This window comes from Aulonocara stuartgranti, assembly GCF_965226115.1.
Source record: "Aulonocara stuartgranti genome assembly, chromosome: 9".
In the NCBI taxonomy this organism is placed as follows: Eukaryota; Metazoa; Chordata; class Actinopteri; order Cichliformes; family Cichlidae; genus Aulonocara; species Aulonocara stuartgranti.
Genome location: NC_138960.1, coordinates 7,865,502 through 7,892,287, shown reverse-complemented (window position 1 = coordinate 7,892,287; position 26,786 = coordinate 7,865,502). Strand labels below are relative to the sequence as shown.

Here is a 26,786-nt window from a genome sequence, read left to right as displayed (position 1 = left end):
TAGACGAAAAACACCAAGAAACGATCATTTCTACATTCAAAAAACACCTGGTTCCATCTTCTGAATATACATCTAGTTCTGTAAAAGCTCCAACCCCACAGAAATCCCCTGTTAAACATGAAAGCGTGCCGGCTGAAAACAACTCTGAGGATAAAATATGGCTGAGCAAACTTATTCAAACTGTGTTTTCAGAGTTTGCTAAAATATCAGTGTCCCCCTCTTCCGATTCTCTGCATGAACGTTTGTTGGAGGAGGTCTGGGCTGAAATCCAGAACATTAAAGTGCCTTTAGGCCCAGAAGTGCTGGAAAAGGTTGCCAAGGACATTTTCAGTGATCTAAATGAAAAATTAACTGCTTTAGATGAATCACTGAGTGACACCACAGTTTTTTGTGTGTTCAAACAACACCTATTGGCATTAACAGACACGTGTGAAGTTGAATCACGTGAAAAAGAAGAAAAATACAGACTTTCTGTGGAACTCTGTAATGGGGATGTGATTAGGTGTGCTTTTGATAAGGCAGGCATTTTCATGCCCCCAGACATGATTGAAGCCATCCAAAACAGATTTACCACTGTAGTCTGGAAAGAACTCAAAGAAGAATGTGTTAAAGTTCCATTGGAGAACTTTAAAAACCTCAGCAAGCTGGTTTACAAATCTCTTTGCAAAAAGTATAAAACGCCTGAGAACGTTCTCCTGTTCATGCAGTTACAGTACCCAATAGTTGAGGAAACAATCGTGGACGTGTTCAAAAACCAAATAGCAAAATTATCTAAGAAACCGGGTTCCATCCGCCAATTTTTAGCATCTGCACGCAATTTTTTTTGCCGGAGCAAAAGACACAATAAGGTTTCTGTAATGTAGGGAAATCAACTGAAAACATTTCTTAAAAACTAATTGGAGCCATTTTTAAAATCATAATGGCTCTTTAATTAATTGGATCATTTATGAAACTCCGCGGACCGGTCGCGACAGATGGCCGTCCCCTCACTGAGCCTGGTTCTGTCGGAGGTTTCTTTCTCTTAAAAGAAAGTTTTTCCTCCCCACTGTCGCCGAGTGCTTGCTCAGAGGGGTGTGTCTGCTGGGGTTTTCTTTTTAACACTGGAAGGTACCAAACCTTACAGTAATACATTGTAAGGTTTCCTTACAGTGTATTACTGTAAGGAAACCTTACAGTGTGAAAAGACCATCATTTACTTTCCCTTACAGATTGAAGTGAACTGAATTGAACCGAAAACACAACTAATTCAGCGCTTCAAGTTAATGTCAATAAAAATGTTTACATTTCATGCCCTGATTTCTGTTTGATTTCATTGTCTGTGAGTTGAACAAATTCATTCTTACCAACTTCGTGTTTCATTTAAACGTGTAACCTATTTTTAAACCTTTCAAAAATCTGAACATGGCAGAATACCGTTTAATAAAGCAGAATGTGATATTTTGTATCTGACTTATTTCAAAACATACATTGATTTATGTGTGGAAGAAGACAATGTAGCATTTTTTAAAGGAGAGAAAAGAAAAGAGCCAGCTGAGTCTATTATTGTTACCAGACAAGAATATAACTGCACCAAATTTTGGAAGATTAAATACAAGAAATTTTAATCTTTTGACAAAGTGATTAAGTGAAACATTTTGGATTTACTCAGTTTCGAATGATGAGATTTTCTGAAATGTAGATATATTTAAAATAAATACATTTTTAAAATAGACATTGAACAGGATACACTTCCTTTTCAACATGACACCCACCTTCAGAAGGCATGTGACGCTCCTTATTGGCCCACAGTTTTCACTGATCGATGTCTCAGGCCAAAGGGTTGAGTAATGAACCATGACGGCTCTGTAGGCACGTTCACTTATTCAACCTGAACTAAACTGAGAGCAAATTTTGGCTTTTAGGGAGAGGTGAAAGAGATACCTGTAAAGGAAAGAGGAGATGTTGATTCAAAGCAAAAAAAATATGAACAAATGAGATCTTCAAAGTTAACGGAACGCAAGCTGATGAATGATTCAAATGAGTTTTTATCCCAATGAGCTTGTTTAATTGGTTTTTAAAAGCCAGAATTGTGATTTAAATCATAATTCAATTCATCTCCCAGCTCTGTGATTAATTACTGGATTATTAAAAGTATACTCATCACTTCTCGTAGCACAACAATAAACTGTGAAAAATGAATGAATGAAAATCTGTGGTCTCAAAGAATCACCTGTTAGGACATTAAACATTGTTGAGCTCGATATGGCCAATTTGTTTGTGTTGAGCTTATTCCTTGGTCATTTGGTGAAGAGGCTTCTGTGTGAACCTGTGATGACAAAAGTGCTGAAATTAAATTGTGCGTTTTTATTTTACTGTGAATGACAAACAGGAAGTTGGTACATGCAAGAATGAAATGTCCCCAGTAAATAGAACAGAACTGCCCTTTTGTCACGGTACTGGCTTAACCATCATACACCCTCTCTGTGCTGTTTGAGTTTTTGGTTTTGTTGTCTGTATTAGAGTTTTCCAGCAACAAAGCTGCCGTTTTGACTTTACTCCCCATGTACAAGTCCTGGTGAGACCTTTACTGTCATTGTACATGTACAACGAAATTGAGGATGCTTCACACCAACTGCAGGAATAAAATATTCATTGTAAGACAGCAGCAATTTAAAAAACAAAAACAGAAATGTATACAAAAGGAGAGAGGAGCACACATTTCACTGTAAGGTCTAGTCCAACGTAAGATCACTAAGTTAGGACAACTTAGTCATTGCAAGTACACAGTAATAAGAATAACCCGATTAATCTCAGTGTGAAATACCAATTGTATACCCACTAAACACCAAGTGCTAATAAATTAAAAGAAAACATTTTTTTCTTACACAAATTAAATGCAACTAGATCACATGATGTTTTTTTCTCATATTTCTAGATTAACACTGCAAATATAATTCAAAAATAATTAACAACACTTCTTGTAATGGAGTTAAAATCCAAATTTTATTTTCAAAACAAAAAATATATCAGCCAACATACTGGACACTGTTCTGCTGCACAACAAACAATATATTGCCACTATTAGAGCTTGTGTTATTTCACTATATTTTAAATGTTATCAATTTTATATACTATATTTTTAGTTAGACAACCTGAAACTTTAAGCTTACAATGAAACTTAGTCTCAGATTTAATTAATCTGAAACTAAGTTTAAGCTTCCCATAACTTTGTATTGCAAGTTACATTACCGATATAGTCTATATAAAATGTATTGTTTACCTACAAATGCAGTCTGTAGTTCAAATGCTTTTTTTGCATTCAAAAAACAGAAGCTAATATTCCAGTCATGGCATTACTGCCAAAATGACTGTCATGGATTTAGGTCGTCCAAATATAAGTTGATTCTGTTCATCTGGACGTACGCTACGATACGTCCAGATGATACAGTAGTGAGGAGTAGATTTCTTCACAGTAGATGTCATTCTAAAAGTGCGGTAACTACGTTTTTAGGATATAATCCACCCACTGTTATCATCGTCAATGCCCTGTACCAACACAGAGCAGAGCAGCTACTTGAACGCTACTCTAACAGAGGTCGATTATCTTGTTAATAATTTTACCTCCTCACTATTTATGACTGGTGAGTAGAGCTACAACATCAACTCATAAAAGATCACTAAAGTGAAATTACACAAGATGAAAAATGACAATATATGAATTTCCTATGAATTCATTATCATGTGAGCCCTTAAATGAAAGTCTTTCTCGAAGTCTGCTTTTCCTGAGCTGTAAAGGACTCAGTCTCACCTGTGAATGGTAAATGCACTGATTCTTATATAGTGCTTTTCTACTCTCCCGGAGTACTCGAAGCACTCTGTACAACATGGCTCATTCACAAGCACAAGCATATATATATATATATATATATATATATATATATATATATATATATATATATATATATATATATATATATATATATATATATATATATATATATATATATATATATAAAATTTTTTATGTTTGTGTGCCACCTTAACTATATGAGGATCAAAAGCTAAACAGTCTCCTCTGTGGCCCCTTCGTATCATTAGGAATAAGGGGCCCTGCGTGGAAGGCAGTGGATGAGATTACTGATGTCTGAACACAAAAATACAGATACTGAAGCCGCAATGTAAACCTAAGGTACCTACCATTCTCCAATACAGGGTTTGTGTGTTATATTTTCAGTGGGCTGATTGCGCCATCTAGTGATTATTTTTTATCATCACATTCTTAAAAGACATCTGCAGTGTAGCATGCTTTACTTAACTTTACTTAACATCTTATCTGGACATATTTGGAGTTTACAGTGTTATTATACTATATCTATATCTATATCTATATATATATAACACCCAGCACACCCATGCGGGCGGTTTTATCCTTCAAGCTCGGGTCCTCTACCAGAGGCCTGGGAGCTTGAGGGTCCTGCGCAGTATCTTAGCTGTTCCCAGGACTGCGCTCTTCTGGACAGAGATCTCCGATGTTGTTCCCGGGATCTGCTGGAGCCACTCGCCTAGCTTGGGAGTCACCGCACCTAGTGCTCCGATTACCACGGGGACCACCGTTACCTTCACCCTCCACATCCTCTCGAGCTCTTCTCTGAGCCCTTGGTATTTCTCCAGCTTCTCGTGTTCCTTCTTCCTGATATTGCTGTCATTCGGAACCGCTACATCGATCACTACGGCCGTCTTCTTCTGTTTGTCTACCACCACTATGTCCGGTTGGTTAGCCACCACCATTTTGTCCGTCTGTATCTGGAAGTCCCACAGGATCTTAGCTCGGTCATTCTCCACCACCCTTGGGGGCATCTCCCATTTTGACCTCGGGACTTCCAGGTTATACTCGGCACAGATGTTCCTGTACACTATGCCGGCCACTTGGTTATGGCGTTCCATGTATGCCTTGCCTGCTAGCATCTTGCACCCTGCTGTTATGTGCTGGATTGTCTCTGGGGCATCTTTACACAGCCTGCACCTGGGGTCTTGCCAGGTGTGATAGACCCCAGCCTCTATGGATCTTGTGCTCAGAGCTTGTTCTTGTGCTGCCATGATTAGTGCCTCTGTGCTGTCTTTCAGTCCAGCTTTGTCCAGCCACTGGTAGGATTTCTGGATATCAGCCACCTCCTCTATCTGCCGGTGGTACATACCGTGCAAGGGCCTGTCCTTCCATGATGGTTCCTCGTCTCCCTCCTCTTTCTTGGGTTTCTGTTGCCTGAGGTATTCACTGAGCACTCGGTCAGTTGGGGCCATCTTCCCAATGTATTCTTGGATGTTCCTTGTCTCATCCTGGACTGTGGTGCTGACACTCACCAGTCCCCGGCCCCCTTCCTTCCGCTTAGCGTACAGCCTCAGGGTGCTGGACTTGGGGTGAAACCCTCCATGCATGGTAAGGAGCTTTCTTGTCTTTATGTCAGTGGCTTCTATCTCCTCCTTTGGCCAGCCTATTACCCCAGCAGGGTACCTGATCACGGGCAGGGCGTACGTGTTGATGGCCCGGATCTTGTTCTTACCATTCAGCTGACTGCTCAGGACTTGCCTGACCCTCTGCAGGTACTTGGTGGTTGCAGCTTTTCTAGCGGCCTCTTCATGGTTCCCATTCGCCTGCGGGATCCCCAGGTACTTGTAACTGTCCTCTATGTCTGCAATGTTGCCTTCTGGTAGTTCAATCCCCTCAGTTCTGACTACCTTCCCTCTCTTTGATACCATCCGACTACACTTCTCCAGTCCGAACGACATTCCAATGTCATTGCTGTATAGCCTGGTAGTGTGGATCAGTGAATCGATGTCTCGTTCACTCTTGGCATACAGCTTGATGTCATCCATGTACAGGAGGTGGCTGACAACTGCTCCGTTCCGTAGTCGGTATCCGTAGCCAGTCTTGTTAATGATCTCACTGAGGGGGTTCAGGCCTATGTAGAACAGCAGTGGGGACAGAGCATCTCCCTGGTAGATCCCGCACTTGATGGTGACTTGTGCTATGGGCTTGGAGTTGGCCTCTAGTGTTGTACGCCACATCCCCATTGAGTTCCTGATGAAGGTTCTTAGGGTCCCATTGATCTTGTACAATTCTAGGCATTCCAGTATCCAGCTGTGGGGCATTGAGTCATAGGCCTTCTTGTAATCAATCCAGGCAGTGCACAGGTTGGTCAGTAACCCCGGCGGAAGGGGCTACATGAATAGGATGAGGGACCTATGGATATATATATATATATATATATATATATATATATATATATATATATATATATATATATATAGATAGATAGATAGATAGATAGATATATAGATATATATGGTGTATCGACATCTAGTGTATATAATCAGTGTGACTTTTTCCCTTGAAAAATCTAAATAAATTGCACAATACATTTTAAGCAAAATTCCAGATGTAGCAAATACTATAAAAATTAAGAATACATTTTATAACAAATTTGTCAAATGGTTCAATAATCTCAAAAGAAAAAAGGAATTTGCCTGAAATGATTTCATGTTTCAGGCTTTAAAGGGTTAAAAAACATGTTTAACTAAACTGTATGTCAACACAAATGGAATGAAAAATTCCAGTTTCTCAAAAAGTCTTTTATAATTTTCTTTTTGTTTTTTGGGGGGTCAAACTGGATAAAACCTTCCCTGTCTGTTCACTATTGATTTGTAGTGTTAAGTAAATGGTCTGACTCTTATATAGCCTTTTTCTACTTCCCCAGAGTAGTCAAAGCGCTCTATACAACATGCCACATTCACCCAATTCAGATTTTGTTCTTTACTAATATTCATGCTCTCATTGATGCATCAGAAAGCAACTTGCCCAAGGATACTCGGCATATAGACTGGAGGAGCCAGGGATCAAACCACTAACCTTCTGAGCAGTAGATGACCTGCTCTACCTCCTGAGCTACAGCCACCCCTATTTAACTTACAGCCATACCACCCTGAGCACCTCCGATCTCGTCTAAAGTAAAAGAGGGAGAAGCACAGTCAAACCTTAGGCAGAAACTTGATTTCCAGGTCTGTTCAGGTGAGCTGACACACCTGGCGGGTGGGTATCATCCTGTATTCCTGTAGATTTTTGGCTGGTTGGCTTACTCAAATCTATTTCTGTGGTCAAATGATTTTTGTGTAGACAAAGTGACTTTTGTCACTTTTTATCATTATTCGTACAGTTCATACTGATTGATACGATAACCTTGTAACTAAGAGCTTATATTAACACGGGAAGTGTGAGGATCTGGTGCAAAGTTCAAAACCTACCAGTTATTTACTGGAGTTTTCTATAGGAAATAAAAAATACAGTAGACTCATGTTGATTTTCTTGGCGTGCACTAAGTAAGGAGAGAATGATTTCACATATCTAAGCACTCTGTAAGGACAGGTTGACCTAAACACAGATTTATATCTGTATAGCATGTATTTGTTCATGTGTGTACATATATAAGCAGAAGTATTTTATGTGGAAAAACTAGAGAATCATGAGGAACTCATGGCTGAGTGCTGATTCTGTCTGAGCTGTCAAAAAAATCACACCTGAGCAACACTACTAATATGTGTCATTTAGAAGAAATTGCTAAAGGACTTATTTGATTCATGCTATTATGTGGCTCCACAGCATACAAATAGAAGAGTATGAATGCAAGTCTGACCTCAGCTGAAAAATGAATACATCTTTATTTAAATGTCAGTATAGCCTGTTGGTGCGCCCACCACTTCAAGGGGAGCCCAAATTTAATTTCAGTGTAGAAAAGAATTACTATTCGTGTGCCTCAGGGTACTTTTTCTTCACTCGAGTGGACCATGTAAAACTGCGGTTGGAAAATAAACCAAAGTCTATTTTCGCTCCATTTTGTGCCCAGCTCAATGAAAAGCATACTGCTGTGAATTTACAGTTTAACAACATAGAGCAAAACGATGTTAAAATACATACACCGTGCTCTCGCCTTCCAGTTGTGAGGAGTGCGTGTGTGTGATGTCAGAACGAGGAACATGTCAGACTTGTCATCAGAGAGACAGCTGGCAGAAATCACCACCTCTCCCCTCAGGAACGCTTTCCTCCTCTCAGACCGGCTTAATGGGCAGCTACATCACTGTGCACGCACACACAGAGGTCTTGACAAGCTCCGAACAGCATGAGGACAAAAGGAGGAGAGACATTAAGTCTTACGCTGATGGATAAAGAGCGTGTGTTTTTCTGTGTCCAGACTTTTAACAGAGTAAAGAGCACCAGGGTGGCTGTAGCTCAGGTGATAGATCAGGTCAGCTACTCATTGGAAGGTTGGTGGTTCGATCCCTGGCTCCCCCTAGTCTGCATGCCAAAAATCCTTGAGCAAGATTCTAACCCCCGGTTGCTCTCCAATACATCCGTCGCAGCGTGAATGTGCGTGAATGTTTGCTAAACATCCCTGAAGTATAGAAGAATGAATGGGGGGGAATGTGGCATGTTGTGCTTTGAGTGCTCTGGGAGAGTAGAAAAGCGCTATATAAGAATCAGTCCATTTACTAGTAACCAAAGGTCCTGTTGTTCTGGAAATTTGTAGAGGCAAAGTAGAAAGCCGTGAAGTTGTGTGTGCAGGTGAAACCTAATGAGCATTATGGATGAATGTTGTGTTACAGGTTGGGAGAAGTCATAAATGCTTGTGGTTAGCCTGGCATAGGGAGTGACCGACGTTCGCACAGATTACTGGTAGTATTACTCCTGGTATCCTAAGAAAGCTGTTGATTTAGGAGCCAAAGTTCTGTGAGAATGATGGAAAAAAGAATCCATAGTTTTCAAGAAAAAAAGCAACCATTTAATTGATAAATACATTTTTAGATCAGCTGTGACTTAAAACTACAGCTTCAAAATGTAATAAGGAAATAACATCTTAAAAAATATGATGACTCCTGGTGCACCACTGTTGTTTAATCTGTTTCAATACAATCTGTACTTCCAGCTGGAAGACATATGATAGATAATATTTTATTGAATTTCCTTTCTGCAATGTAGTTTTATATTTGCCATGCCCTGGTTTTAAAGGTTGCTCTGCTACCACAAATAAGCCACAAAAATGATGATGATGAAACTCTGCAGAATCGTGTGACGAGTGAGAGGCCAAGCACGAGAGAGAAGAAATGAGAAACTGAGATAAACTAAAGTGAACGGCAGTTATGGCATGGGGAGAAAGGTTTGTGCTATGCTGAGGTTTGTTGCACCCATAGCAAGGTATTACGCGATCACACCTTCCTACCACACGAAGAATGAACAACATCCATCCATCCATCAATCACCCTGTATCAGGGACGTGCAGAGGGGGGGGCTAGAGGGGCTTGAGCACCCGCCCCTTTCCTGATGAGTGCCCAAAGTGCCCTTTTGTTGAGGCAACTTTTAAATTTTATTTATTTATTTATTTTATGTGTGTGTGCGTGCGGAGTCCTGTCTGTGCCCCTCAACAATAATATTTAACTATTAATCATAGTTTTGCTAAATAAAAGGATCTGGCTTGCATCAGTCACATGATCACATTTAACCAATGATCGCCCTCGACGGCAGAACGCGCTGGTTACGAGCCGGGAACGAGCTCACAAAGAGCACGCGCATTTTTAGCGGTCCGGAGCTGTAGGAGAAACACAAGTTAACTCAGAGACACAGACTGATGCGACAAAACCAGTAAGTAGGTGTACAGCGTACACTGTAGTGTGTAGCACACAGGAGTATTAGCTTATTACGTACACGTTGGTAAGCTGTCTTGGTGCTGTGTGTGCAACAGCGCGACAAACATTACCTGTCCTTTTATTAACTGCACAAGTAGTGCTGGTCATAGCTGCTGGCTACCTGTGTAAGGCTGTCATGGGTCTGTAGCTCTGTCACCGTTTTAGGGAACATATTTAGTTTTAAAGTAAGTTTCTGGGCATTTCCTGCCTTTCTGGAGGGATTATATTTCACTAAAAAACGATCTAATATGCATGTCCACATAATAATTATTATAATTATAATATATTAAAAAACACACGCTGTATTTTAAAGAACATACATTAAGAAGCAGATTATATTAGATTTATATTTTAAATAAGACAAAAGTTGGATTTTACAGCAGTAAAAATACAGTTTAAAAATGTAATAAGCTTTGCCCTGCACAGAGTGGATAGTGAAACAAATGGAATCATCATAAATACATTATTTCATATTTATTACTTCCCCCTCCTCATTGCTTTATTATTGTAGCTCTAGTAATAAATAATAATGTAAGGATGCCCATAGTATATACAGTATTCTGAAGAAGGTCTAAAATGTCACTGTGTGTGCATGTGTGTGTTTTATTTAGCTGGATTTAAAAAAATATTACTCATGATATAACATTGTGCAGACATGGCTGGTAAGGACATGAGGAGGAAACAGTAGGAGCTGTATGAGGCTACTAAAGGCAGTGCTATAACATTTTTCTGTCATCATTTTATTATAGATTAAGTGCAAGAGTTGTTAGGTGTGGATAATTAGATTATAGTTTATTGCAATAGCAAGTTGTGCCTTGTTCTCAGATAGACAGCAAGTGGAGAGTGATATATGAAATGATGGGAAGGAAGGAAGAAGAGAAGCAAAGAGTGATTCACAGGCAGAGCCGAGTTTATGTCACAGTTTTTCGTTGCCTTATGGTTCCAAGCGCTGTCACCAATCTTTGCATTTTGTTATTATCTCATGACACTTGTTTAATCAGCTACCATCTCTCCTGTGGACTTTTTAATGTCTACAGTCTCAGATCAACACAGCCCTGCCCTTCCCATATTAGATTCTTGATGAATGTGTGTTGTTGTTATTCAGCATGGTTCAATGTGCCCCTTTTTAACTTTGAGCACCCGCCCCTTTAAACCTCTCTGCACGTCCCTGCCCTGTATCGTAGTTAAGCAGCAGCAGCCTGAGCAGAGAAGCCCAGACTTCCCTCACCCTGGCTGCCTTATCTTTAGTCAGAGAAAGGAGGCTCTTCTAGGGGACACCAAGACTTCAACAGAGCCAATCAACAGATATAATCTCTCCAGCAAGTCATTGGTCTGCTCTGGGGTTACCCCATGGTAGGACATGCCCAAAATACAGTGGGGCAAAAAAGTATTTAGTCAGCCACCGATTGTGCAAGTTCCCCCACTTAAAATGATGACAGAGGTCAGTAATTTGCACCAGAGGTACACTTCAACTGTGAGAGACAGAATGTGAAAAAAAAATCCATGAATCCACATGGTAGGATTTGTAAAGAATTTATTCGTAAATTAGGGTGGAAAATAAGTATTTGGTCACCTCAAACAAGGAAAATCTCTGGCTCTCACAGACCTGTAACGTCTTCTGTAAGAAGCTTTTCTGTCCCCCACTCGTTACCTGTATGAATGGCACCTGTTTGAACTCATCATCTGTATAAAAGACACCTGTCCACAGCCTCAAACAGTCAGACTCCAAACTCCGCCATGGCCAAGACCAAAGAGCTTTCGAAGGACACCAGGAAAAGTATTGTAGACCTGCACCAGACTGGGAAGAGTGAATCTACAATAGGCAAGCAGCTTGATGTGAAAAAATCAACTGTGGGAGCAATCATCAGAAATTGGAAGACATACAAGACCACTGATAATCTCCCTCGATCTGGGGCTCCACGCAAGATCTCATCCCGTGGGGTCAAAATGATCATGAGAACGGTGAGCAAAGATCCCAGAACCACACGGGGGGACCTGGTGAATGACCTGCAGAGAGCTGGGACCAAAGTAACAAAGGTCACCATCAGTAACACACTACAACGGCAGGGAATCAAATCCCGCAGTGCCAGACGTGTTCCGCTGCTGAAGCCAGTGCATGTCCAGGCCCGTCTGAAGTTTGCCAGAGAGCACATGGATGATACAGCAGAGGATTGGGAGAATGTCATGTGGTCAGATGAAACCAAAGTAGAACTTTTTGGTATAAACTCAACTCGTCGTGTTTGGAGGAAGAAGAATACTGAGTTGCATCCCAAGAACACCATACCTACTGTGAAGCATGGGGGTGGAAACATCATGCTATGGGGCTGTTTTTCTGCCAAGGGGACAGGACGACTGATCCGTGTTAAGGACAGAATGAATGGGGCCATGTATCGTGAGATCTTGAGCCAAAACCTCCTTCCATCAGTGAGAACTTTGAAGATGAAACGAGGCTGGGTCTTCCAACATGACAATGATCCAAAACACACCGCCCGGGCAACAAAGGAGTGGCTCCGTAAGAAGCATTTGAAAGTCCTGTTGAAAGTCCTGGAGTGGCCTAGCCAGTCTCCAGACCTCAACCCCATAGAAAATCTGTGGCGGGAGTTGAAAGTCCGTGTTGCTCGGCGACAGCCCCAAAACGTCACTGCTCTCGAGAAGATCTGCATGGAGGAATGGGCCAAAATACCAGCTACTGTGTGTGCAAACCTGGTAAAGGCCTATAGTAAACGTTTGACCTCTGTTATTGCCAACAAAGGTTATGTTACAAAGTATTAGATTATTCTGTTACTGTATGTTACCTTATACAGTGGGGCAAAAAAGTATTTAGTCAGCCACCGATTGTGCAAGTTCCCCCACTTAAAATGATGACAGAGGTCAGTAATTTGCACCAGAGGTACACTTCAACTGTGAGAGACAGAATGTGAAAAAAAAAATCCATGAATCCACATGGTAGGATTTGTAAAGAATTTATTCGTAAATCAGGGTGGAAAATAAGTATTTGGTCAATAACAAAAATACAACTCAATACTTTGTAACATAACCTTTGTTGGCAATAACAGAGGTCAAACGTTTACTATAGGTCTTTACCAGGTTTGCACACACAGTAGCTGGTATTTTGGCCCATTCCTCCATGCAGATCTTCTCGAGAGCAGTGATGTTTTGGGGCTGTCGCCGAGCAACACGGACTTTCAACTCCCGCCACAGATTTTCTATGGGGTTGAGGTCTGGAGACTGGCTAGGCCACTCCAGGACTTTCAAATGCTTCTTACGGAGCCACTCCTTTGTTGCCCGGGCGGTGTGTTTTGGATCATTGTCATGTTGGAAGACCCAGCCTCGTTTCATCTTCAAAGTTCTCACTGATGGAAGGAGGTTTTGGCTCAAAATCTCACGATACATGGCCCCATTCATTCTGTCCTTAACACGGATCAGTCGTCCTGTCCCGTTGGCAGAAAAACAGCCCCATAGCATGATGTTTCCACCCCCATGCTTCACAGTAGGTATGGTGTTCTTGGGATGCAACTCAGTATTCTTCGTCCTCCAAACACGACGAGTTGAGTTTATACCAAAAAGTTCGACTTTGGTTTCATCTGACCACATGACATTCTCCCAATCCTCTGCTGTATCATCCATGTGCTCTCTGGCAAACTTCAGACGGGCCTGGACATGCACTGTCCAGCAGCGGAACACGTCTGGCACTGCGGGATTTGATTCCCTGCCGTTGTAGTGTGTTACTGATGGTGACCTTTGTTACTTTGGTCCCAGCTCTCTGCAGGTCATTCACCAGGTCCCCCCGTGTGGTTCTGGGATCTTTGCTCACCGTTCTCATGATCATTTTGACCCCACGGGATGAGATCTTGCGTGGAGCCCCAGATCGAGGGAGATTATCAGTGGTCTTGTATGTCTTCCATTTTCTGATGATTGCTCCCACAGTTGATTTTTTCACACCAAGCTGCTTGCCTATTGTAGATTCACTCTTCCCAGTCTGGTGCAGGTCTACAATACTTTTCCTGGTGTCCTTCGAAAGCTCTTTGGTCTTGGCCAAGGCGGAGTTTGGAGTCTGACTGTTTGAGGCTGTGGACAGGTGTCTTTTATACAGATGATGAGTTCAAACAGGTGCCATCCATACAGGTAACGAGTGGGGGACAGAAAAGCTTCTTACAGGAGACGTTACAGGTCTGTGAGAGCCAGAGATTTTCCTTGTTTGAGGTGACCAAATACTTATTTTCCACCCTGATTTACGAATAAATTCTTTACAAATCCTACCATGTGGATTCATGGATTTTTTTTTCACATTCTGTCTCTCACAGTTGAAGTGTACCTCTGGTGCAAATTACTGACCTCTGTCATCATTTTAAGTGGGGGAACTTGCACAATCGGTGGCTGACTAAATACTTTTTTGCCCCACTGTATATGTAATCAAAGTAGTTGAATTATAATACTGCTGTAGATCATATTATACCCTTTAATATAGAGGGTGTGATCTGTATGTAGTTTAGTTCTCATTATACTTTTGAGTTAACAGAACATATTCACATATTAGTTCATTAGATAAATGTGCATCACTCTGTATCCTTGATCTGCTGGGAATGTGTTACACTGTTTTCTTGACATGCTCTATTGTTGAATCATAAAAAGAAGGTTGTAAGCAGGAGACTTGGTGTCTAAGACAGGGGAGATAGACCACATTCCATACCCCCACCTTTCAGAAGAGCAGAAAGACAGGGAGCCGAGGTCATAACTTAGGCGCCGTAAGAGAGAAAGAATGTAATGTTTAGGCTTTTACGACTAGGTGGGGGCCACCAGAGACTATAAGAAGCTGAATAACCCGTCACCATTTTGAGACTGCTGTGACCCTCTTCAGGCAGGTCTCCCCATCATGATGGTCCTTATGCTCTTAAGTGTTGAATTGTATGGAAATAAATGATTGTTGATTGAGCATAAATACACCGAGTATTGTCCTTCCTTCAGCCCAAAGATTCAAAGAATTGGGAAATTTCAACAAAAGTATTGAGTTGTAGTTTTGTTATTGACCAAATACTTATTTTCCACCCTGATTTACGAATAAATTCTTTACAAATCCTACCATGTGGATTCATGGATTTTTTTTTCACATTCTGTCTCTCACAGTTGAAGTGTACCTCTGGTGCAAATTACTGACCTCTGTCATCATTTTAGGTGGGGGAACTTGCACAATCGGTGGCTGACTAAGTACTTTTTTGCCCCACTGTACTTCATCTAGCAGGCATCCAGATGGCATCCTAGTCAGATCCCTTATTTATCTGACTCCTTTAAATGCGGAGCAGCAGCTGCTCTACTCCGAGCTCCTCATCCTGTCTCTAAGGGACAGCCCAGCCATCCTGGATGGGAATTGATCAGAATTTATTGATTCTGATTCCATTATCAATATCAGCTGTTGTCACCATTGTTAAGTAGGATCTCAAAGACATTACATTTGTTCAAATTAATTACAGACTGTATGTTCAAAGGTTTGTGCTCGTCTGTTTGTAATCTGTTGAAGTTCAGGGTCTGGGGTTGCCATTCACTCAGCTTTAACATCACTTTAGGTTCTTGGCTAGCTTAGCATTAGCATGTTGTCTATGCAGATACTTGCAAAGAGCCAAAGTTGTGTTAAGAGCATAGTACAGTTGTTTCTGTCCTGGATATCATTTGCACTTTAACACCCGCTGATTGTAGAGCAACTGCAAGTGGATAAGTGGAATCGATAGGCAAGCACATTAACGGTTCCAAGGACTTGGACTACTGGGAACTGTTTCTCTACAAGAACTTGTTATTGATTCCCATCCTTAATTAGAATGAAACTCATTTTTCTGCCAAATCTATCTTTAAAAGTGAAAGCCCAAAGAGGAACCAACATTTAAAATGAAAGAGGTAGGAACTGAAAAAAAAGGAGAGAATAAACTCAGACAATAACACATAGACAAAGAGGACATAGAGTAAAGGAAGTTACATTCAACAACACAAAGGCTTATACAAACAAGCACTTCCATAGATTTATTCAGAGGTAAGAGAAATGAATCTAAGCTAAACTTCAGGAGGAAATAAAGAATATGGTACTTACACTGTGACACCTGACTTTAAAAGAATCATGAGAAGAAAACAGACAATATGGTAGGGATGGTGTCACACACATTAAATTACTAATGTGTGTTTTTAAAGGGAGTTCCTGACTTGATGAGTGGGAAAAAATGACATTTTCCATACCTATGATTTGTTGCCAAAAAGCCACGCCATTGTTTATATAATAATTCATATAAATTTAATAACTTGAAAAATGTTAACCTCTAAAAACTGTAAGTATGTCTGTAAACTTCAATTTGTAGATACATTTCATCAAAATGTTTGTGTTTTGATGTGTATTTTCCTGAATTTGTATGCAGCACACATCCCCACATAGCAAAATTTGTAAGGCCCGGATCTGGCCCACACATTGTGCTTACACGTGGCACACATACCACAAAGAATGACGGCCCTTTGGTGGCCCAGATCAGGTTACCAGAGGTGGCCCACACATGGGCCAGCACAGGGCCAGTTGCAGACACACTGCTGGCCCTGTGCTGGCCCAGAACAGTTTCACCTCTGGCCCCAGATATCAGCCTAATGTGTACCTTAATCAAGCCATGTAATAACAACATGTGCTGGAACATAATAGAACAAAAGTAACATGACGAAACTGTGTTCAGACAGTGAATGGACTGATTCTTAACTCAGTGCTTCCTAACTACATTCGTACACATTCACACTCTTGACATGCAGACTGGAGGAGCCAGGGATCGAATCACTAAGCTTCCGATCAGTAGATGACCTGCTCTACCTCCTGAACTACAGCCACCCAGTGGTAAACATGAGTAAACTGTCACTAGGTTTTGGATAAAGTGTACACTCATAAACCTGTCAAACCTGCATTTGAAACGTTGGCTACCATAGCAGTATAGTATTGCAACATGGCATTTGGGTCTTCTAACTAAAATAGGAAAATAGGAACATAAATAGTGCCATCATTGCCAGACCTGGCCCACATCTGGTTGACATACACCCTGCCATGACACCAGTCAGTCAGAAGTGCCAGCTTGATCCCAGATCCGGGCCAGACCTATTTTCTATGAGCCTGGGCCACATACACCAAATCACATCGGGCCAAATGTGGCATGCCATCACATAAACAGTGCCATCTATGCCAGGCCTGGCCCATATCTGGATGACATATCACTTACCATGCCGGAAGTCAGCCAGCAGTGCCGGCTTGACACCAGATCCGGGCCAGACCTGTCTGCTATTTGGGCCCTTGTATGTCATCTGACAGTTCTAGCTTATTAAACTGGCAGGTCATAGTGACAAATAATGGGGTTTTGAGATTTTCCATCCAAATCCATCAGTCTGCAACTTCTGCTGTCACCCTGTTCCCACATTTATACTCAAAACATGTCAAATCTGTCAGCAAAACACCAAACACATGCCTGACAAAAATTCACGCTCCTCAGTGTGATTGCAGTTATCCATCAGTACATCCTCTTCTGTAATTTCTTTTATCAAAGTTCACTGAAAACCGTTTTTTTCAGCAAGTTTGGCAAAAAAAAATTCAAATAAGTATCTTTTACTATCAAGTCTACTGCTTTGTCAGTAAAGCTGTTGCTTGAGGCTGTCTTTCCTCCTCTCTCAACTGGAGAACAGGAAGGTAAATCAAGCCTCAAGTGGATTAGTGAACATGACTCTCAGACATGTTCACAAGGCAGTGTTTGAAATATGTTGTCACAACACTATTCCCCCAGCAGTCTGGCAAACCTCGTAAATCCCCCCATATATTGAGGGGGGTCCATAATTCACCGAGCACCTGGGAGAAAGACAAAACCCAGCGTTCATTTCCTCTATTCAAACGAGTTTGTTTTCATCAGTTCGTATTTTGTAAGAAGATCAGTATAGTGTGGGAAGTGGGCTCCCTTAGCAGCCCTTTCTACACCCATCACCTCATCCCATGTCTCTTTAAATCCTTTAGTTGAATATATTATGTGAGATGTTCTGTAGAGAGTTCCAAGTTGTAAATGATTGAGAGGGCCAGCTGCCCTCAGTCGGCTTTTGTTAGCTACAAAGCAAACTTTCTGGTGATGAGGACACCAGAACCTGCATCTGGCCTGCATCATTATGTGTAAAAGTTCTCTTGGTCTCTCTTCCCCCCTTTTTTTTTCTCCAGAGAAACGGTGAGGTATGAGGCGCTAACACTGCACAGGAATCATGTCAGGGTTTAGAGAAAAGGACAGGATATCATACTGATGTATCCTGGTGCCCAACAGCAGCAGATGGAGAGCATGACATAAGCTCTCCCACAAAACGTCCAGAGCTGCCAGTACACACTGACTCTAACCTGGTCAGAACCCAGTTCAGTCAGTCGCTCGTCCAGCAGTCAACGTCAACCATCAATCAGTCCTTTTCAGCTCTGACTTACTCTGCTTCTGTCTGTGGTGATTTTTTGCTCTCTCCTTTCTCTCTGTTGCCCTGTGCTCTGATGAAAGACACTCTCAGAGAGGTAGCCAAGCTACTTGTCTTTGTTTTGACGTTTCAGTGGCTCTGCTGTGGATATGTTTAGAACTTCTTCACATGATCAGTGTTAGTTCAAAGGCTTTAAAGCACCGTGTGGTTGTGTTTGTGGAGTTTGAAACTGGGGGGCCTTTTCTGGAGAATTAGTGAAGGGGTCTTTGATGCAGCTTGACTGCATTCAGTATGAGCCTGACCTTTAATGCATCACCTAGTTTGGTGGATCACAGCCAGGCTGAGGACCAGAAGTGAGCAGCAAACAAGTATCTGCTACCAGTCTCCATCAGCTGTGCTCCAAGACTGTGTTGTGTTTGGATGTAACCCCACTCACTCACTGGTTTTGTGCTCTCTCCGTCTTGAGTGCTTCACCTCCCCCCTGCTTAATCTTGAAACCATCAGCTCCCCAGTCTGGTTCTCTTTAAATTGAATTTGAAATCTTCATTCTTTTTATAAGCTGGGTGAGTAAAACCCTGAAAGGCCTTGTGGATTTCAGCATCCGCTGTTCTGAGAGGATTCAGATTTATTCCCTGTTTTTTTTCAGTTGTTTCTAATCATGGACAGAAGCGTCCCTCAAACAACAGGAAGGTCTGGAACAAAAGCAAGAAGTAAAGGCGGGGGAAGGGAAATAGTTTATTGCCTTTACGTTTCCTCTTCTTTCCAGTGGCAAGAAAGGGAGGGATATCATCGTCTGTTTTGTCGCTCGTAGAAGTTTGAACCATACATTTTTGTTTCTGTTTTTTTTAATGCGTAATAGAATCAGCATGGAAGGAAAAGGAAGAGCATCCACAGATTATAGTTAGAGCTGTAGTCTGTGTAAGTATGTACTCCTTCCTAAAGGCACTAGTACAGGACTTTGTGTGTTTTATTTTTACGTGTGCATCTGCTTTCTGCCTGACTCTGGGTGTGTTGGGTGTATATGTATTCATGCACACATACAGCACTTGTGTCTTTTGCTGTGCATGCAACAACTCACACCTCCCACTACCACACTGACCCCTCCTGCTTCCTCTTTCCTTCTGCAGGTCTGTATGAGCTGCTGGCGGCCCTGCCATCCCAGCTGCAGCCTCATGTCAACTGCTCTGAGGACAACACCTTCCTTCAGGATATGTTTGGAGAGAGAAGTCTCCACTCACTTGTTAAGGTACAACAAACAAATAGAGTTATAGGAATTTCGCCTACATATTTTTCAGAAAATCACGTGTTGTTTAACTCATATATGCACGCACTGATAACTCTTAAATACACTTAAAACACTTAAGTAATTTCATTTAAGTGCTATACATATGAATACCTCAGTTTAACCAAGCCTAGCTTTAATTGCACATGTAGATTGTGTACAAAGTTTATTGTCAAGAAGGCAGACAACTAAATTAGTCACATAAAAAGTCTTGAAAAGAGGAGCCCCCGGCCTCCAAAGCAATTATTATTCATGAATTACAGTCCTATTGCACCATCTACCTGCCCAGATCTTCTAATTCCTTCCTCTACCAGCAGGAAGGGGCCTGTGGTTTGGTTACTGCCTGTTAAACTAGATAGCTGCAGAGATTGGGGAGAAGGTTTGTCTGAAATCTTTCTCTGATTTTTGTTGTTAAATAGAGAACAATTTTCCCCCCTAAACATGGGGTAGTTTCCTGCAAATCGGCTTTCCATTCTTTATTATTCAGTAAATAAATGTAATAGCTGCTCGACTGCTGTGTCTGACTGATTAACTGAGCCATCCTAGTGAGCCAAATGGACAGACGGGCAGACTTTAAAACGCACACAAGTACTAAACAACCATCTCGTCTTACTCAGAAACCAGATGCAGCATTCAGGCTAACATCATGGACACACCATTAATAAAACCTTAATTATCCTCTTCCTAAAGCTCGGCCACCAAATCTCCACAGTCCACCTTTATTTGGGATTTGTGTAAGGTTGTAGAGGGGATACGAAAGAATGGCTAAACAGCAGAGAGAAAACACACACATCAAGTTAATCTGACAGGCTTCCCAACCCAGGTCGCTCACTGGTTGTAATTGCCTCACCTGGGTAATTACAACCAGTTGTTGGTCACTCTGTCTGGAAGGAGAGAGACGGTCCAGAGGAGGAGGTGTCACAGATGGAGAGAGAAACAAGAAAGAAGTAGAGAATTCAGAGTAACATGAAGACTTAAACCAGACATATGCTCTTTCTGTCTCTCTCACCTGTACTCACCAGATGGTCAGGACGTCTCACATCCATCCTAATCCGATTATGTTACAGAGATGAAAGAATTATTGTCCGATATCATCTTTCAGCTTTTATTTACATCTGTTTGTTGCTAGAAAATATTCTCATGACACGAGCCAGGTGCTTATTTATATTTTAAAAGCCTCACTTGAATCCAAAATATATCCCCTTCCTTGCACTGTCTTACTTTGGATTTAGGCTGCCTTCCAAATATTTTCATTAAAGTTCAATGGTCGACTGCAGCCCAGATTTACCGGATCAAGCACGTTGTTCACAAACAAGTACCTCTGAAATGAGCCAAAAGTGGCTAGATGATGATAGATGAAGCCAAATGCAAGGTTATGATAGGGACAGGGGAAGGAAGAAGGAAACTCCATATTGCAGCAGACAGGTCACAGTATGCTGTTGACTACTGAAAAACTTTTTGAACCATGTCAAGCACACTGGAGGGACAATTAAAACAAGAAGAAAGCTACAGGTCAACCAGTCCCTATTCTATCATTTTGTATTGTCTGTATTGGTAATCAAGGAAAATCCCACAGCCATTACTCCAGTTTCATCCATCCCTCCATCCATTCTCTGCTGCTTTTCAGAGTTGCGGGGGGACTGTGGAGCCTATCCCAGCTGTCTTAGGGCGAGAAGCAGGGTACACCGTGGACAGGTCGCCAGTCTGTCACAGGGTTTTGCTCCGGGTCACTTTGAAAAAGATGTTCAGCTTGTAAAGGATGTGATGTGAAGTTTTCTGGGCAGAGGTCTTAAGCCTGCTTAAATACTATGTTTTATGTCTTCGGGTATTTTGAAAAGTCTCCAAAGTGTGCAACCCTGACCCTAAACATTACATTAGTTCATGTTAGCAAACTAGTGACAGATTATTTCAAACCAATAACTCAGTGGAAAGAAAAATAAAACTAGTTAGCCATAATGTTAGGGCTTATAGATGATGTTCACAAGATGCAGTTAGCACTGTTTTATATAGTGTTATAGAGTGATTTGACCCCCATTTATCTCAGGATTAATTCTGAGATAATTGGGGGTCTAAAAAAGTTTACAGCATGACAGGTTGCCGAAGCATCAACAGCAGTCCTAACATCCATCAGCATGTCCACAGGGGAAAAACATGTTTACCTCCACGACACGCCTAATGCACCGTGTTTTATTGCTGAGTAATAACGGCTTTATGCAGGATTTGAACTTCTAAGCTGACCTTGAAACATGACTGTTGTGCTGGCCAAGACAGAGTCCTAACAGGCTGTGATTTATCTCGGCAGACTGTATGGATAAGTCCAGCTGAAATGGCTGTAGCTGTTTAAGGCCAAGATTTAAACTGGAATCTTGATGGGGAGAGACGATGTAAAGACATTTCACACGTCGTTGCGTCGCGTTTTCTTCACTGGAAAGTTATAAAAGTGATTTTGATGGGTGACATTTGGTGTTTGGGTAATGTTTTTGAATGACATCATGTTTTGGATTTTGGTGTTGGTCCCTGGTGATTATCGAAGCCAGATGACAGCTTGAAGAGACTCAAATCAACTCATCTACGCACGCTGCTCATGTTATTGCTAATCAGAACTTCTACCAGGGCCAAAAACATTGAGGTCAAATACCGTCCTGTGACTGTGTCAGAACATTCAACTGTCAGTGATTCTGACTTGCTTTCCTCCGTATTTACAGTACTGCTACCATCTAGCTTTAAAACATAATCACCTGTGTTGCGAGGAGTAAAAACTATGTCTAACATTCCTAAAACAGATGTTTTAATTGCACAAAGCATCTGTAGCCGTTCAGTGTGACAGCAAACAAACTGCTTTTCTTGTCTTTTTCTGTCCTGCTGAGTGATTTTCTGTCACACATTGTCACGGCTCCATCTGTGTGTGTGTGTGTGTGTGTGTGTGTGTGTGTGTGTGTGTGTGTGTGTGTGTGTGTGTGTGTGTGTGCGCACTCCCGCATGTGTGGATTTGGCCCTTTAGATATAGAAGTGGCCCAGAGCGTCTCTGTCACTCTCTCCTCAGCCAGAGGCTCCTCTGTTCCACCATCCTCCTGGAATGCTTTCTAGGACATCCAGCTGGAAGCTCCAGGCTCGGGGCCCAGCTATCAGTCAGACCCGTGGCCCAGATCCCCTTCACCATGCTGGGCCTGAGGAAGGAGAGACGCAGGAGTGGCTGCTGGGAGGAAAGCTGTCCCTGTCTGTTCCTTGATGGGACCTGACAGCAGCCTGTAGGCTTTCAATGCATTCCTGCGCAGCTGCTTTTAAATCACAAATGGGATATCTGTAGTGTTTTTTGTGAGTCTGTGTGTGCGTAGGCACAGTTGTGCAACTGTGCCTTTGACGTTGTGTGCGTGGGCGTGAACGTGTGCTTTGTGTGTATATAAATTATTCCATCTCTGCTCCACATATGATGAAGTGGTTTTGCGTGTATAAATGAGTGAAAGTGAGCGCACGAGTCAGGCTTACTTTCCATTTTAGCAACTCTCCAGAGACGCAGATCTGTCTCTCAACACTGTGCAGTCACAGCGCTGAGGCTGATAAGGAAATGTTTAGCCAATTTCACCAGACTGTTGAAATGATTTGGAATCATCACGGGGCCACTGGGACATATCGAATGCATGGTGGAAAACTGGATTGTTTGTACAGTGGCTAAGCTAACTGAAATACTTAGTGGATCGAGGGAGTGAAAGATCTTTGTGTGTGCTTTTGGTATTTAAGGACATGATTTAATGAACTCTGTGTATGTACAAGATGGTGCTGATGAAGGTTGTACATGTTTTCTTACATGTCTGTTTGGAGATGTGCACATGGCTTCCAGCGTGCACACTTTTTCTTCCACATGTGCTCACTACTATCTCAATAACTACCTTAATAATGAATACAATCTGTCCTTTCAGATCCACGAACGGCTGCAGCACTATGAAGAGAGCAAGCCCGCCCCTGTCCTGGAAGGAGCTGCACCTCTGGCACGTGACGTAAGTGTTTTAAAAAACATGTTTAAACTGATCGATCTTTTTATTGGCTGGGAGGCAAATGAATCGATTAAAGGAACCTTTGGTGAACAGTGTCTGTCTAGATGGGTTTCGGTTAATGGAGGTTTAATTTATTGACTAACATAAAATGACACTTCAACCCTCGTCTGGCCCCGGCCGTACTGTCTAGAACTCCCAGCAAGTGACTGCCACCGCTCAAGTGAAACCAGCATGGCCAGTGCCGTTGGTGTAAGCAAGTGAGACACACCACATCATCAATAAATAGTTCAAATGATGGCCACTGATCTAGAACTGTATGGTTGTTATGGTTGACTTGTATCCTTCTCCCTGTTGGAAAACCGTTTTCCTCTTCTGGCTGACTTCCAAACATCTTAATACAAACTCTGCTGTTACTTGGACAGATCACTTGGTGCCATCAGAGAGCATTGGTCTGCATTTTATTCCTGCAGGGTCAGATACGAAAAATACAAACACAGAGAAAGGGTTCATCAGTGTCAAGTGGCTTTCATGTCAGTTTTTACTGTGTGGGATGGCTTGCTGCTCCTTTCCACACTCCAACCAAGTCCAGGAGGATCTTCCATAAATCAGTGATGCTCTCAGAGCTCCCATTGTTTCCAGGTTTAACTGACTGTTTTCTTTAGTTCTTGAGATTCTCATTGGAAAATGATCTGGTACAATAGAAGATTTATCAAAGGGCAGGTGCCAGTAGGTGGGAGTTCTAGGCCACATGACAAAGTGTGGCCTTGCCTCCAGCTGCGATTTACCTTATTTAAGACAAGATGAAGCTGCAGATAAATCCTGTAACTGAAAGAGCTGCATTTTTATGTCTTAATACAATATGATACAAATAGAAGATACACCAACATAAGTTCTTTAGATAAAGCATAACTAGTATGTTTATCTCTCTAAATGCAAGTCCTCTATTCATTACTGACACAAAGCACACCTTGCAGAGTTGAACTGTTAATTACAAACCTCTACCATTGGTTTTTCATTATACAGACTGCTGTTGTCTTCTTGTCGAAGCATTGAATGTTCACATGCACACCTGAAAAAGAGAAGCATGCTTAATGGTCTGAGCACAGTTGTGTGAACATTGTGTCCTTGACTATTTTCAGGTGTCTGATGAGCTGGAAGGCAAATCAGCCAGTCAGGATGTCAAAGAGCTTCTTAAACTGCTGGCAAACCCACATGTAAAGGTGAGTAAAGGATTTGCTTATTTTGTACTGAGCAGGTTTTAACAAACTAAAACCACATATTCTCTTTGTGGAGGATTGTATTATTCCATCCAAAAAACAGCAAAGCATTTGGCAATTCTGGCTCTGGATCTTTGCTGTTTGCACAGCAGCCACATTAAAGCGTTACAATCATCGTGCTGTACACAAAATAACACGCCTGTTAGATCCAGGCCTTGTCTCGTTTTCTTGGCTGCCGTTGCTGACCTCGTTAGCCAGATGCAGACAGCTACAAAATAAATTTACACATTTTTATTTTCTAATGCATAACTGGGGCCATCCATCAGGGCCTCCAGGTGTCTCAGCCAGACAGAGCTGCCTTCACGACGGCAGGATAGAAGCAGAGTTGGACAGGCTCCGTTTTTAATGCGCTGTCGTCATGCTTGTTTGGGCTCTGCCAGAAACAACAGCTCTCTAGTTCTCCCCCAACATAGCACACGCACACACACACTTACAGTACATGCAAATATTTAATACCTATCAGTGTCAAACAGCAGGAATTCAAGAGATGGTGGTTCCCAAACATGGATTTTTCAATGTCTGAGCTGGTAATTATGATTCATTTCCTAAATTCTCCAAACACATTAAGAACAACTACATTAATCTGTTCAAAGACAAGTGTGGAGCATGTGTTTTTTACAGGTGCTATAGGTACAGACACACATATTTCACCAGGCAGCACATATTTTAGACATAGAATCAGCAACTCCACACACACCTCCAGCAAACTGGTACTCATTTGGCTCATTACTATGTTTTTCCCCTGCACCTAACACATATAATTGCTGCTGTAGTTGTGCAGTGGTCTCTCAGCTCCAGTGCAGAATGGGGTCAGCCAAGCAATTCCCCACCAAACAATGGAAAATGTTCTTTCTGCTACTGCTTCCTCCATTGCTGGCTGGTGAATTTTGGCAGACGGTGTAGCAGCACAAGCCAAAGAAGACAAGCTGGAGAGGAGTGGCATTTTATCTCTGAAGTAGGATCAAAACCAACCATTTTTAAAGATTTCCTGGCTGTGAGATTTTCTTTACATGTGTTATTCATTTGGGATTCTCTTGATCGAAAGAAGTTATTATTTTTAGTTATAATAAGGTAATACAGACTCTTTGCCTTCCAAAGACTACTCACATAGCTCCAGTTGTGTCTCCTCCTCTCATCTGCTCCCAGTTAGCAACATCTTGAATGCTGTACTGCAGCATGCTCCCATGTCATAAAACACACTGCTTCTCTTCTCACCATATCCTTCTCTTTCTTCCCTGTTTCGCTTGCTCTCCACCCCTCTACTTTTGTCTGGCACTTTGGTTGGAAGATGTTTTTCTCAATTTTTTCCCCCCCTCTAAACCACAGAAAAAGCAGCACGCATCTAGCTGCATCTTGGTCCGGACACGCGGTTGTTAAATACTTTGAAAAATGAATGTCTCCTGAATGGCATCATTCCCGTCTGCGTCCCGTCTCTTTTTATGCCTGCTCGTGAAAGTGTGAAATATCTGAGCTGAGAACTTTGCTTTTGAGTCTTCACCACCTTACCCTGCAAAGTGTGGATTTTGTGGTGGTCACATTTGCAGCTCTTGCTGAGCAATGGTGCAGGGCGAGCCTGGGTTGCCTTTAATCAGAGAGATGTATGGAGGGAGAGCACGGGCCTAATGGCAATTAACGCTTGTTCATCTACAAGCTCTGGCCTTGAATGCTTTCAAATCCATCACCCAGCACATGAGGGAGACAACCCAATTCATAACCATCCTCCCTGCAGTCTGCAGTGTCTCTGTCCTGCTTAAAAAAGGAAGTGATAGATCGGACTCTTAATAGCATGCCTGGCCATACTTTACTTAGCTAAGTGGACTGGGGTAAAGTTGAGGCCTTCGTGGCTTGACAGATAACCCTTGCCTGTTTTGTGTTTCCTCCCATAAATCCTATTTTCTCCTTTTTCTAGAGCCTCCTGTCCGTCCACGACACAGTTGCCCAAAAGAAGTATGACCCCGAACTACCTCCGCTGCCTGAAGACATCGATGACGATGAAGATTCTGTGAAAATTATAAGATTGGTCAAGAACAAGGAGCCACTGGTAAGTAACTTAACAATCATCCTGTGTGCAGTATCTATCTGTCTCTA

At 41.9% G+C, this 26,786-nt stretch overlaps 1 protein-coding gene across 2 annotated transcripts in view; it reads left to right on the top strand.

The window, feature by feature from the left end:
- Positions 1–9,561: 9,561 nt before the first annotated feature.
- Positions 9,562–26,786, top strand: part of LOC309714264 (MAGUK p55 subfamily member 7-like) — a 34,610-nt gene continuing 17,385 nt past the window's right edge. The window contains exons 1-5 of one of the 2 annotated variants that reach the window (XM_082546559.1): positions 9,562–9,664; positions 19,275–19,393; positions 23,347–23,424; positions 24,561–24,641; positions 26,608–26,739. In XM_082546559.1, the coding sequence (XP_082402685.1) occupies positions 19,358–19,393; positions 23,347–23,424; positions 24,561–24,641; positions 26,608–26,739 (327 nt within the window). In that variant the 5' untranslated portion in view covers positions 9,562–9,664; positions 19,275–19,357. The remainder of the gene's footprint in view (positions 9,665–19,274; positions 19,394–23,346; positions 23,425–24,560; positions 24,642–26,607; positions 26,740–26,786) is intronic. The other variant, XM_082546560.1, reaches the window with a different exon arrangement.